Genomic DNA, 14,016 nt, shown 5'->3' with positions numbered 1-14,016 from the left:
CCACACAGCAGTGCCGGGCTACGTCCTAAATGGCACCCTATTCCCTTGATTGTGACTACTTTTGACCAGGGCCCATAAGGGGATAGGGTACCATTTGGGATGCAGTTACACATCCATTACATAATTAGGACCGGGAGTTTTTCTGACCAGGAACCAGGAAAAACTGTAGACCCTAGTTATGAATAAATGTTGCTGTTGCCATTAGATTTGTGTGTTAACGCTTGTGTGTGTGTTCCAGACATGAACGAGCACAGCTCCAGGAGTCATAGTATCTTCCAGATCAACGTGAAGCAGGAGAACACTGCTACAGAGCAGAAACTCAGCGGAAAGCTCTACCTTGTCGATTTGGCCGGGAGCGAAAAAGTACGTCTCCATCTTATTTTTCTCTCTGTGCCTTCCTTCCTCTGTGCCTGTGTTCCGATCATTCACCCTTTTTCAGAAGTGTTTTTTTTGCATGGATTTTACAATGGCTGTAACTCACTCCAGTCTGTGCTTACGTCAGTCCTATGCTTTTAAATGCATGACGGTGAGATTGCATGGTCACACTTGTGGAAAATCAGGACGTAGCATAAGCCAGGGATCATCAACTATATTCGGCCGTGGGCATTTTATTTATTTTTTCTTGAGTGGATGGTTAGGGTTCCGTAACATAATTACAAAGTTGTGGACTAAAAAGTGACAGCAAGAAGCCCAAACGGATATAGTACTTGACTGAAACATAATCATTTCAAACCTTGCTTACATTTCATATACAGTCTATCTCTATTATGCGTGGGATTACTTTGGAACAAATTTCCAAAATTAAAATCACTTTGCTGATTTGCAGGTGTTTATACAGTCCAACAATAAAAATGAAGTAGAACTTTTTTTACTTGTGGGGCTCAGTTTACGTTTCCTCTGATTCCTCCCTTTTCTTATCTCCATCTTAGTGTTCAAGTTCATCACATTCACTTTTGCAGATGTAGCCTGACACGCTGCTATTGATTTGAAGATTTGGTCACAATTAACTAACTAGCCTACCACATCGAAGGCCATGGATTAGCATCCTGTCCATGGGGTGTACTTGTACGTCAAGCTGCGTCACGCTACAGAAATAGGTGATGGGCTTCTGCCCTATAGGCTGTTCTGGCTTGGACAAGGCCACGTACTTGTACCACCACATCTTGGATCGCCTCGAGTGTTCAGCACATCTGTTACTCATTACTCACACGACAACCACAGTAATCTGTTTATTATTAATCTGATGATAATCCACAGGATGGCATTAAGATCAAGCAAAGCCATTAACATGCTTTGTAGCCCTCTTTCATAATCAGTTTTTGTTACATCAATGTTTGTTGTGGTTTCCTGTATCTTCTTTGTTAAAACTAGTGTGTTTTGGCAGCATTATCTACCTTAATCAGATATGGGCCACAAACCAAAATGGCACCGTATCCCCTACATAGTGCACATGGCACCCTCGGTGTTTCCCCTAGGATTCACGGGGTACCTTTTTTTTTAGTAGGACTGTGAGAAGGTCACTTCTGGTGACTTTTTAAAAGCACATTCTACTCAAGTGCTTGAAAATGTAATTCTGTTGACACCATCTGAAATATAATTGATGGTCGCTGCTGCACTGTAGGGAGATGAGGAGCAAGTGGTGGCTGTACGCTCGTGGCTCTTATTTGCACCACTGCTCACTCATTTTGCAACAAATATACGTTTTAATTTGTCACTCTCACCTTAAAGGGATAGTGTGAGATTTTGGCAGTTAAGCCCTTTTTCTGCTTACCCAGAGTCAGATGAACACATGGATACCATTTATTTGGGGTGGTACGTAGCGTTGGGCCAGTAAAGGTAGCTGGTTCGAATCCCTGAGCCAACTAGTTGAAAACACTGTCTGTGTCCTTGAGCAAGGCACTCATCCCTAATTTGTCCTTTAAATCGCTCTGGGTAAGAGCAGCTGTTAAATGACTGAAATGCAAATGTAAAAACGCTAGCATGCTAACTGTTCACATGGACTTCCATTCATTGCGCTTACGCTAGTTAACAATTGCCCTAACACTAAGTAGCAACTTTATTCAAACTGCATGCAGATTTACAAATTTTATCCATGAGTTAATCTGACTCAGGTAGAAAAGGGGCTTAATTGCAAAAATTGTGCACTAAAAGCACATCTGGCAGAAATATTTAAAGGGGCTGTGCAGTTAAAACTGACTTCCCGTTTAAAAAAAAAAGTAATATATATATGTGTGTGTATTATGATATTTCTACACAGGTCGAAGCAACACTGAAAAAAAAATAAAAAATACTGGAATTTCAGGTTGAATAAACCTTTTTGTCCCACCTCATGACGTCACAATGTGAACGGATTTACAATACCCAGACGAACAGTCATTGGTCTAAGGGGGTGGCTCTACACATCATATTAGCCAATCAGGGCTGTGTATGTAAATACCTTAACTTGTTTCCTAACACCCACACGATCAAACTGAGCATTTCAAGGGCCAAAGGAGGCTCAGGGAAATAAATTGTGAAAAATATATTTGGGATTTATTTTCATTAAATAAAAAGTGAATTGTTAGACATAGTGATTTTAAACATACAATTATGATCACTGCATGGGGATTTAATAATAAAAAAATATATATATATTTTGAGTGACGGCAGGCGCTGCTGCTAAATGAATATAGGGGAAACACTGGCACCCTTTCCCATATCTATCTATCTATCTATCTATCTATCTATCTATCTATCTATCTATCTATCTATCTATCTATCTATCTATCTATCTATCTATCTATCTATATCACACTCACCACTAAATCGGGAATAAGATGCCATTTAGGACGCAGCCATGTTTATCTTAGAATTTTCTGATGTGATACGATCTTGTACTAGTGTTGTCATGAGGACCTGTGTGGTGGATTGTGATCTCCTAAATTTGTGTGTGTAGGTGGGTAAAACTGGAGCGGAGGGAGCGGTGCTGGAAGAAGCTAAAAACATCAACAAGTCCCTGTCTGCACTGGGCAACGTCATCTCTGCTCTGGCTGAAGGCTCGGTGAGATGACCGTAACACTTCACTCGGCTCCCGTGGTGCTGGGGAGAATGTCTGCTTCCCAAATGGCACCATATCCCTTTAGTAGTGTACTTCTTTTGAAAAGTTGTGCAGTATATAGGGAGTAGGGTGCCATTTGGGACTCGGATGTCAACAAACAGCTGTTCTAGCAGTAGGGGAGGAGATGGAGTACATATTGGATGAGGACATTTTGGAATTATGAATAGGGTGGTGGGGGGATATGGTAAATATGCATGTGTCAAGCACAAAAGCACCAAACCACTCTTACCGTAAGTCAAAGCTGCGGCAAACACTTATAAAATGTATGTTTTCAGCACATGAGTCAATGAGTTGGCTAGATGGCACACACAGATCTGGGATCAGGCTTTAATGTATTACCCTCCAGGACAAAGTGATTAGTTTTGTAGATTGACTGTGAAGCTCATGTTGTTCTCCCCCTCCTCTCTCCAGACCTATGTCCCATACAGAGACAGTAAGATGACCCGTATCCTGCAGGACTCTCTGGGTGGTAACTGTAGGACCACCATGGTCATCTGTGCCTCGCCTTCTGCCTACAACGAGGCTGAGACCAAGTCCACACTGATGTTCGGACAGAGGTACGCTCTCAGCCCCTGGACTGTATATTTGTTCTTCTCAACCTTTTTTGGGGGGTTACTGTACCCCCAATAACATTTTAATCTGCCCAGACTACCCCCTCTATACAACTGATCATTAGGCCTATGTTCTTCAGTCATGGCTAGAAGGCATCCAGCTTTTGTCAAATTAACCCATTACACATCTTTGTTTAGGATAATTAATGTAGCAGGTTTGGAGAATTAGGTTAGGGTTAGCTAAAATGCAAAAAATATATATTTTTTTGACATTAATATGACAAAAGCTGGATACTATCTTGCCATCACCATGTTCTTCTGAGTCTTCCCAAGCGCCCTGGTGTGGATCGGACAGGTACCCCCATGTCTACTAGTAACTGAGTTGAGAAACAATGCTGTAAATGACCCAGAATTAATAGTGTTAAAGTCAGTCAGTGGACGGAAGTGTTATAAATGTCAATTGAATGAAGGTACCACAGAATTAAATAGAACGGGTGAATTATTGGTTCTCTATGCTTAGTATGATGTTAGCAATGGCATGAATGCACTGCAGTGAAGTCTATATGCTTTGAGTGGTCGCAAGTGGTTGACTTGTCAAACGCACTCCCACTCTGAAAGGTAACCGTTGTGTTACCTCAGAGCAAAGACCATTAAGAACACAGTGTGTCTGAACGTGGAGCTGACGGCAGAACAGTGGAAGAAGAAGTATGAAAGAGAAAAGGCGAAGAACACGACCTTGAGGAGCACCGTCACCTGGCTGGAGAATGAACTCAACCGCTGGAGAAACGGTGAGAGATAGAAATAAGTAGTTATTTAGTTGGTGTTCTAGGATAATTGATTATATCATGAATAAAGCTTGTGTCCTATTAGGATTGAACAGGGTTGTGTTCATTAGTGCACTGCACACCGTAGCAAAACGTTTTGCAACGGAAATCACGTTTAGAGTAAACAGTTTCCGTTGCAATAATACATAGGAGCCAGAAAATGGTCTGCCTGTTGAGTAGATACTACAGAAGTTGTCTGTCTTCTCTAACCAGGGCCTTAAATGTACTTTAAGGTCCACCAGCCACTGTGGCAAGTAGATTTAAAAAAATCTACCAGACAATCATTGTTTTAACAGCCAAAATATTTTTTTTGCCATAATTACATAAAAACAAAAAAATACAATTCAAATGTTTCTTAAACATGACATGTATTTTTAAGAAGTAATGTGGTATATTGCTACACTTTATTACCTTTTTCGGGACCCAAGTCTTTTAACCAAAATATCACGAGACAAAATGTTCAACTGCCCCTTTAAGGGGGGGGGGGTTGTTACTGTGGTAACAGGGCCACTTGAGTCCTAAAGTTGAAAAACGACCGAACTTGTGAACAAAACGATTCGCACATGTGCTCATTATTAACATTTTACTTTTTACTTGCGAATGTAATGCTTGTATTGTAGAGCACTGCAAATTGACCACCCGCAAACATGGCTGGTAAAATAGATATTTTTACGTACCAATACCTAAATCTACCCGCATTTGGCGGGTGTTAATTTTACGCCCTGTCTCTAACCCTGTGTCGTCTCCCTCTCCATGGCTGCATCCCTCCCCCTCTCCATGGCTGCATCCCTCCCCCTCTCCCTACATCCCTCCCCCTCTCCCTTCATCCCTCCATCCCTCTCCCTTCATCCCTCCATCCCTCTGTGCTGCCTCCTGTAGGTGAGAGTGTGCCGGTGGAGGAGCAGTTTGACAAGGAGAAGGCTAATGCTGAGGTCCAGGCTCTAGACAACGTGGTGAATAATGAAAAGATGACCCCCTCGCCCAGCATCCCAGGGGTTAAACTGACTGACGCAGAGAAGGAGAAGTGTGAGGCTGAGCTGTCTAAACTCTACAAGCAGCTGGATGATAAGGTAAGGGAGCAGAGCATCACACTGCAACTCTAGGGTGCCATAAAGATTTCAATGATGTAGTCATTTAAAATATGTTTTACTGACGATATAGGTTTTCCTTGACAACACTTTGGTCTCAAAAACACCCTTACAATCTCTCTCTCCCCCCTTCTCTCTCTCTCTCCAACAGGATGATGAGATCAACCAGCAGAGCCAGCTGGCAGAGAAACTGAAGCAGCAGATGCTGGACCAGGAGGAGGTGAACCCCCCCCCCCTTTTTTGCACCCCCTGCCGTGTGTCTACTGCTTCCCTGCCGGGCCATTCTGTTAACTAGGCCATCAATCTGCCTTTATAGGCTCATCGGGGCCCAGAGAGGGGGTCAAGCTGTTAGCTGACTGTTAACCCAGACACAGCTGGGCTAAAGAGGCACCTCTCAGCCTGCTGCTCAGCCTGGGGAGAATCTGATATCCTAAAGCATGAAACACAATGAGAATCTCACTACCGATAGACTGCCGATATGTACTTATCACAGTGGGAGGCCCTCCCTTCTCTTGCTAGAACAGAAGTGGTACCTGCTGCATGCTGACCTGGTAGCGATGAACCTACCGATTCGACTTGTAGAACCGCAATGCTTGTCAGTTGCCAACATCTTGTCTTTGACCAAATCAAAGAGCACAAACCCCCATATAGCAAAGTACACAGATACAATGCACAAAACGCTAAATACTTCCTCCAAACTAGCTAACCACTGTAGCTGGTGTTGACATAATTAAATCACAATGGATTAGCTAGTTTCCATGAAACAGCTGCCTGTTAGTGCAGTGTCCTTAGCTAGCTAGCTTTGTACAAAGTAGCAACATTAGCGCATATAGCTTGGAATCTAGACCAATGCGCACAGATAACGCTACCGCCACCTTCTAGTTTGGAGTATTTTAACAAGGCTGAGTGGCTGACGACTTCCAAGGTCTTTGCGGTGTGAACACAAGAGGTTGACTGCCGACACTCAAACGTTTGACAATCCTATGATGTAGCAGAGCTTTAACACTCTGAACTTAGCCTTCAGTACACTGGATTTTAATTACAGATGAATGTTCAGAATGAGTAGGGTCTTAGTAATGGTTACCCCCAGGCCTGGGTTGTGTTCAGTAGGGCACATAGCATACTGTTTTGCAACAGAAAGCATCCATCCATCTTATTGGCCAAGTTAATACCTATTGGACAAGGTAATACCTCCCACCTACCTGTTTCAAAACGTTTTCTCCCTACTGAACAAAACTCTATGTTCCCTCTCCAGCTGCTGGCCTCGTCACGTCGTGACCACGACAACCTGCAGGTGGAGCTGAACCGTCTGCAGTCTGAGAATGAGGCGTCCAAGGAGGAGGTGAAGGAGGTGCTTCAGGCCCTGGAGGAGCTGGCTGTTAACTACGACCAGAAGAGCCAGGAGGTGGAAAACAAGACCAAGGAGTTTGAGGCTCTCAGTGAGGAGCTCAACCAGAAATCGGTTGGTTTTATTTTCAGTTACATGTTACACAATGTTACGTGTTGGAAATTTGATAACTTTTATTTAAAAAAGAAGGAACAACGTCATTCACAAACGAAACTCACCTTTGTTGATCACTATGTGCCAGCTATCGCAGGTACACCATATTTTTTCTATATATCAATTTTATTTTATTGACCCTTTTATTTAACTAGGCAAGTCAGTTAAGAACAAATTCTTATTTACAATGACGGCCTACCCCGGCCAAACCTGGACGACGCTGGGCCAATTGTGCGCCGCCCTATGGGACTCCCAATCACGGCCGGTTGTGATACAGCCTAGAATTGAACCAGGGTCTGTAGTGACGCCTCTAGCACTGAGATGCAGTGTTAGACCGCTGCACCACTCAGAAGCCCTTTAAAGAAATAGATATATGGAAAATAATGAATGAAAATAGGAACTAAATAGGAAATTCTAGGAATTTGAAGATTGTACCCTGTAACCCTGATTAATCAATTAACAATGTCAATGATTAGCTCGTCCACTCAGCTAATGTCCCAGGTCAGCTGTTGAATCATTAAGTCCCTGATTAGAAGAAAATAACGAAAACCAAAAGTGTTTTGGCCCTCCAGGCATGGAGTTGAATAGTGTGTAAAAGTTCACTGCTTTGTGAACAAAGTTGGTTGGCATTTTGTGAAATTAACCTGTCCTGTTTGTCCTCCTCAGAGTATCCTGGTGTCCATTGACTCTGAGCTGCAGAAGCTGAAGGAGATGACCAACCACCAGAAGAAGAGGGTAACTGAGATGATGTCATCGCTGCTCAAAGACCTGGTAGAGATAGGCATCGCCGTGGGCAGCAACGACATCAAGGTACACATCATTCAGTGCCACACCAGCCAGTCATGGAAGGGAAGCCCAGGATTGGGATACTTTTGGGGAATTCCAGGGAAGAGGGGGAGCCTGTGTGGCTCTTGTATGTACCATTTAACCTCATACTGAACCTCATCCCAAACTTACGTAACCTCCTCCTAAACTATGCATTAGTTAAACTGTCTGATGCATGTCTTTTGCACGGTGACATTTGAGTCTAACATTTGTGCCTTTACCTCGTCTCCTCCCCCTTTCTCCCCCTCCCAGCAACACGAGGGCAGTGGTCTGATAGACGAGGAGTTTACGGTGGCTCGTCTGTACATCAGTAAGATGAAGTCGGAGGTGAAGACCATGGTGAAACGCAGCAAACAGCTGGAGAGCACCCAGGCCGAGAGCAACCAGAAGATGGACGAGAACGAGAAGGAGCTGGCCGCCTGTCAGCTTCGCATCTCCCAGGTAACCACCGTTGACGGCACCTGGAACAGAGGGCTCGGGAAAGGGCGTCACAGGGTGGCTGTCACTCAAATTAAATTCTAATCACGTCTATTTCAATTCATTGAATGAAAAGCAACGAGGAACATTTGGATTGGGAATGTGATTACAGTTTACCTCCTGAATTCACTGAATTAAATGGAATCGACCCCAAACCTGGTTCCATTTATTGCTTCCTTTTCACTTTCTCTCGCTGTCTCCTCCTCAAGCACGAGGCTAAGATCAAGTCCCTGACAGAGTACCTTCAGAACGTGGAGCAGAAGAAGAGACAGCTGGAGGAGAACGTAGATTCTCTGAATGAGGAGCTGGTCAAGATCAGCACTCAGGGTGACTACAACTTTTTTTAATTTATCATTTATTCATCCTTTATTCAAATAGGAAGATCCCTCTTTAGCGAGGAAGAACTGTCCCCAAGATGGCACGTCACACATTCGTTATTTAAATGTGTATTTTTATATATTCTTTTTACAAACCGATGGACAAATTTGGCTACAGGTTGACACCCAGCTTTTCAACAGCAGGGCTCAACATTCAGGTAAATTTGCTAGTGGCACACCCGGGTCAGTGCCAACTGAAAGCTACTGGCCCGATTTTAAAAATGATAATACTGCGCCGGGTCAAGATCTGACAGGAAAGCGAATGATGTGTACATAATTTCAATAGCAGGTGATTTTATCTTTCATTTGTGGGCTGAGCAAGTAGCCTATACAGGGTTCATACACACATTAGTAAGTCAAATTCAAGGACTTTCAAGGAATTTTTCAAGTGCTTTATTGTAATTTTCAACGACCTACATTTTATTTTTAATTGTAAAAGCCTATAGAAAAAAATAAGAAAATTATGCAGAAAAAAAGGATGCGTTTCCACCAAGAATAATACATTTTTTAATAGGCCTATCCAATGGCATTATGTATTGAGATTCACATTATTTATACATGCTAAAATATGTCAGAATGTGGGCATTGCCTTACTAAATAGACAGCATGCTCCCGACAAACGCTCTAATGAAGCCTGTCCATGTGGTAGCTAGTCACATGCCATTTGAGATGTTATTTAGGGGTTATTGCATCATGTTTTAAAATGAAGCGACCAAAAAACGTGTTCCGTTGTAATAGAACGCTTTGTATGGAAAACCAAGTCGAATGTTGGCTTCAACGTAGTCTTGCTCATAATAACAGCAACAGGTCAGCGCAACACCCTTCAATAGAAATGGCGGGAAACAAAGGAAAGCTGCTACATCTTGCTGTTTCGAGCCCTGAAATGAAATCACAGAATAATTATACTGAACAAAAATAAACGCAACATGCAACAATTTCAACGGTTTTACTGAGTTAAAGTTAATTTAAGGAAATCAGTACATGTAAAAAAAAAAAAAAAGAATAATAATATTTATTTATTACGCCCTAATCTATGGTTTCACATGACTGGGCAGAGGCACAACCATGGGTGGGCCTGGGAGCGCGTAGGCACACACACTGGGGAGCCAGGCCCGGCCAATCAGAATAGTTTCGTTTTTTTCCTCCACAAAAGGGATTTATTTCAGACAGAAATACTCCTCAGTTTCATCAGCTATCAAGGTGGCTGGTCTTAGATGATCCCGTAGGTGAAAAAGCCGGACGTGGAAGTCCTGGCCTGGCGTAGGTACACGTGAGGCTGGTTGGACGTACTGCCAAATTCTCTAAAACAATGTTGGATATTCCTGCAGTCAGCATGCCAATTGCACGCTCCCTCAATACTTGAGACATCTGTGGCATTGTGTTGTGACAACTACACATTTTAGTGGCCTTTTACTGTCCCCAGTACAAGGTGCACCTGTGTAATGATCATGCTGTTTAATCAGCTTCTTGATATGCCACACCTGTAAAGTGGATGGATTATCTTGGCAAAGGAGAAATGCTCACTAACAGGGATCTAAACAAATTTGCGCTCAATTTAAGACATAAGCTTTTTGTACGTTTGGAACATTTATTTTTATTTCAGCTCCTGAAAAACACTTTACATGTTGTCTTTTATATTTTTGTTTAGTATATATTGGAGCTGTAGAACTTCTAAATCGACTACCATAACTTCAATGTCTTTTCAAGGACCAAATAGCCTAGAGAAAATGTCAGATTTTCAAGGTAGGCTATTCCAAGATGACTAAATTGCGCATCGCAAATATTCAACCAATATTTTGAACTTCTTAAATACCTTGTTTGCTTTCTTGCCTTAGCATTTAATGGTATATATCATAACTTTGAACATCTTTCCTGCCTGTAGCGCTGTCGGTCTTCGGTGAGCTGCTCCACACAACAACCAGCTGTTTGAGAGCCGCACACTCTCTGCCTGACAGATTATAGGCTATATGTGTGCAGTGCCCGTATGATAAATAATCGGAATAACAAACAGCTTCGGGAATCCATCTGTCTTTGAATACATTTTGTAGCTTAGATTATAGATGGTATTATTTCAATCTTTTTTTCACTAGCCTGAGCGGACCACGGACAGGGATGATCAACTGGCCCGGGGTTTCCCCAAACCTTCCCGGGCCAGCGGCCTGCCCTGTATGTCGAGCCCTGAACAGTGTATCACTATCTAGTGGTGAAATGATTGCTGACACACATCTACTTTTCTCCCCTCACAGAGAAAGTCCAGGCTATGGAGAAGGAGAATGAGGTTCAAACAGCCACTGAAGTAAAGGTATGACCAACAGTGGCCTTTTCCTGACAGGCTGTTCTTTCCTCACTTGATAACTGGTCATTCAGATTATTCTAACTTTTTGTGTTTGTAATCAGTTGCATTTGTGTACAAGATTCTCCATGATTGTATATTGGATTCCTGTATGGGATAAATATACCAAGTATATATCTTTAGTCAAAGTTGACTGCTATGAAAGTCCCGTTAGATAAGTGTCTGCTAAAAAGACTATATTATATTGTGTTGATACTTAGTTGTAATATATTTGTTGGTCATTACCTGTATATGTGTCTGTTGTTCCTAGGAGGCGGTTGAGCATCAGATCCAGTCTCACCGTGAGGCCCATCAGAAACAGATCAGCAGCCTGAGAGACGAGCTGGACAACAAGGAGAAACTCATCACTGAGCTGCAGGAGTAAGTGAACACGCGCACAGTAAATCCTTGAGGCCCATCGGACACGACGACGACACATGAAACGACTGTTATTTTGTAGTTAGATTCTGTCTCACTATGTCTGTATCTGTCTTACTCCAGTCTGAACCAAGAGATCGTGCTGGAGCAGAAGCGTCTGAGGGTGGAACACGAGAAGCTCAAGTCCACCGACCAGGAGAAGAGTCGCAAGCTGCACGAGCTCACGTGCGTAAACACCCATCCAGTTGCCATCGTACACACACAATCAATATCCACACACTATCATTTGTCCTTAGCTGATTTCCCTGCATAAATGAGAAGAAATAAATGACTGTCTGCAGCCATATGAACAGCGGTGACGTGGCAATGGGGAATCACCGATCTGGTTGTGTGTGTGTGTGTGTGTTACAGGGTGATGCAGGACAGGAGAGAGCAGGCCAGACAAGACTTGAAGGGACTGGAGGAGACTGTGGCTAAGGAGCTCCAGACCCTACACAACCTCAGAAAGCTGTTTGTTCAGGACCTGGCTACCAGAGTCAAGAAGGTAAAGCACACGGAGTTAGCTTTTTACAAGTGAGAGATGCCCCTAGAAGGAACCATAAGAATCAGTTACTTTATCAGCCCTGTGTAATGCACAGCGTTCACATAATATTGCACAGTACCGTCATCACCGGGACAGTGCGGGATCCACGTTCAAATCCAATTTGATGTTGCATGCGCCGAATACAACAGGTGTAGACTTTTCCGTTAAATACTACTGTTCACTTTTAACCCTGGCCTGATGCGCCTGTTACCCTGTTGAATGTTTAATGAACCTCCGCACCAGACAAAAGAGGGAGGCTTTGGTAACTAGGTCAGCCTGTAGTTCTCTTCTTCAAAGGTAAAGATTTAAATAATCTCTCTTCTTCCAAGGTAGTGCGCTATATAGGGAATAGGGTGCCATTTAGGACGCACGCGCTATGCTGCTGTGATTCAGAGACCATTATGAGGTTCTTCACCAACCCTCGGGCTTCAGGCTCTAGCTGGCTCACATAGATAAGATGGAGAGGAGAGAACACGGGACCCTGGATCACTTCAATAAGTTAGATTAAAAGTTCTATTTATCAGCTCTGAGTCCCAAATGTGATATTTGTGGTATTTTATATTTGTGATAAGCTTGTGGTACCAACATTCCGACCTTGAAAGTATATGGGTCAGTGAAAGGCATATTAATGTGGTATATTAATTTACTGCTTCCCAGTGCTCATGTCAAACTCTGAACTTGTGGCTTTAATGGTGCCTTTCACAGAAAATGGAGAAGCGTGTGTCTCATAAATTATAAATAAATGGAGAGTGAATGATACATGTGCTGTAAAACTAAATGTTCTGTAATAATGTATGTTTTCTGCAGAGTGCTGAGATGGACTCTGATGATACAGGGGGCAGTGCTGCTCAGAAACAGAAGATATCCTTTCTGGAGAACAACCTGGAACAGCTTACAAAGGTCCACAAACAGGTAAACAAACACATACATCTGATGTTATGAGGTCTTCCATGGCAGAGAGGTATCCTGCTATGATCGATTTGTATGGTTCACTAAAGTCAGTAAGCAGGTACAGACCACAAAATTAGAATGAGCAGAATGCACGTCCCTGTTCATTTTAATGATGTCGTAATGGGTTCTATGCCCGTTCATTCTGTGGCACAGATCAGAGCCCTTTATTGTAATGGAAGGCTCTGTTACAGACATGCCAAATTACTCCAAGATACAAGTACTCTTCTGTCAACACAAATGTTCGTCACACATCAAAAATATACCAAGGACAACTGCAATGGGACTGAAAGAAAGAACAAATGAATTATTGAGTGAAACCTGTATGATTGGTCTCTGTCTACTTCGCTCACTCACTACACCTCCCCCCGCCCCCTAGCTGGTGCGTGATAATGCCGACCTGCGCTGTGAGCTTCCTAAACTGGAGAAGCGCCTGCGTGCTACAGCTGAGCGGGTCAAAGCCCTGGAGTCTGCCCTGAAGGAGGCCAAAGAGAACGCTGCACGCGACCGCAAACGCTACCAGCTGGAGGTGGACCGCATCAAAGAGGCCGTCAGGGCTAAGAACATGGCCAGGAGGGGCCACTCGGCTCAGATCGGTGAGGAGCGAGGACACACACAGGCATAAATACACGTATTCATACACACAGTCATTCATATTCACACACACACTGATTTTAAAAGTTTAACGCTCATTTTTTCCCCCCGAGAGATGTTCTGCCTGACATAATGTTTTGGTCTATAATACTATAAATACAGTTACATTACAGTTTGGTCTTTTCAGATGCTAAATAGTGATGCTAAATAGTGATGCCCTTAGTGTTCCTTTGATTGTATGTAAACTGTGCTGTGCCTCTGTCCTCCCCAGCCAAACCCATCCGGCCTGGCCAGCCCCCTGTTGCGTCCCCCACCCACCCCAACGTCAACCGGACTGGGCTCTTCAACAACCAGCCCACCGCCATCAGAGGAGGAGGGGCCGTGCAATGAAGGAACAACAAGTAAGTCGAGGCCTCTCAGAAGACTTTACTGAGCCAGTCG

The 14,016-nt window shown here is 43.3% G+C and overlaps 1 protein-coding gene across 1 annotated transcript in view; it reads left to right on the top strand.

Moving 5' to 3' along the window:
- Window positions 1-14,016, top strand: part of LOC115153978 (kinesin-1 heavy chain) — a 29,047-nt gene that overhangs the window by 12,725 nt on the left and 2,306 nt on the right. Inside the window, exons 8-24 of the mRNA XM_029699717.1 lie at window positions 239-363; window positions 2,936-3,040; window positions 3,509-3,654; window positions 4,288-4,436; window positions 5,352-5,542; window positions 5,712-5,780; window positions 6,816-7,022; window positions 7,728-7,871; window positions 8,139-8,327; window positions 8,573-8,690; window positions 10,987-11,042; window positions 11,344-11,453; window positions 11,574-11,675; window positions 11,862-11,994; window positions 12,841-12,945; window positions 13,361-13,577; window positions 13,847-13,976. Coding sequence (XP_029555577.1) covers window positions 239-363; window positions 2,936-3,040; window positions 3,509-3,654; window positions 4,288-4,436; window positions 5,352-5,542; window positions 5,712-5,780; window positions 6,816-7,022; window positions 7,728-7,871; window positions 8,139-8,327; window positions 8,573-8,690; window positions 10,987-11,042; window positions 11,344-11,453; window positions 11,574-11,675; window positions 11,862-11,994; window positions 12,841-12,945; window positions 13,361-13,577; window positions 13,847-13,965 — 2,285 coding nt within the window. The 3' untranslated portion in view covers window positions 13,966-13,976. The remainder of the gene's footprint in view (window positions 1-238; window positions 364-2,935; window positions 3,041-3,508; window positions 3,655-4,287; window positions 4,437-5,351; window positions 5,543-5,711; window positions 5,781-6,815; window positions 7,023-7,727; window positions 7,872-8,138; window positions 8,328-8,572; window positions 8,691-10,986; window positions 11,043-11,343; window positions 11,454-11,573; window positions 11,676-11,861; window positions 11,995-12,840; window positions 12,946-13,360; window positions 13,578-13,846; window positions 13,977-14,016) is intronic.

This window comes from Salmo trutta, chromosome 2 (genome assembly GCF_901001165.1).
Source record: "Salmo trutta chromosome 2, fSalTru1.1, whole genome shotgun sequence".
In the NCBI taxonomy this organism is placed as follows: Eukaryota; Metazoa; Chordata; class Actinopteri; order Salmoniformes; family Salmonidae; genus Salmo; species Salmo trutta.
The sequence above is the reverse complement of the archived record's forward strand: the minus strand, read 5'-3'. Positions and strand labels throughout refer to the sequence as shown.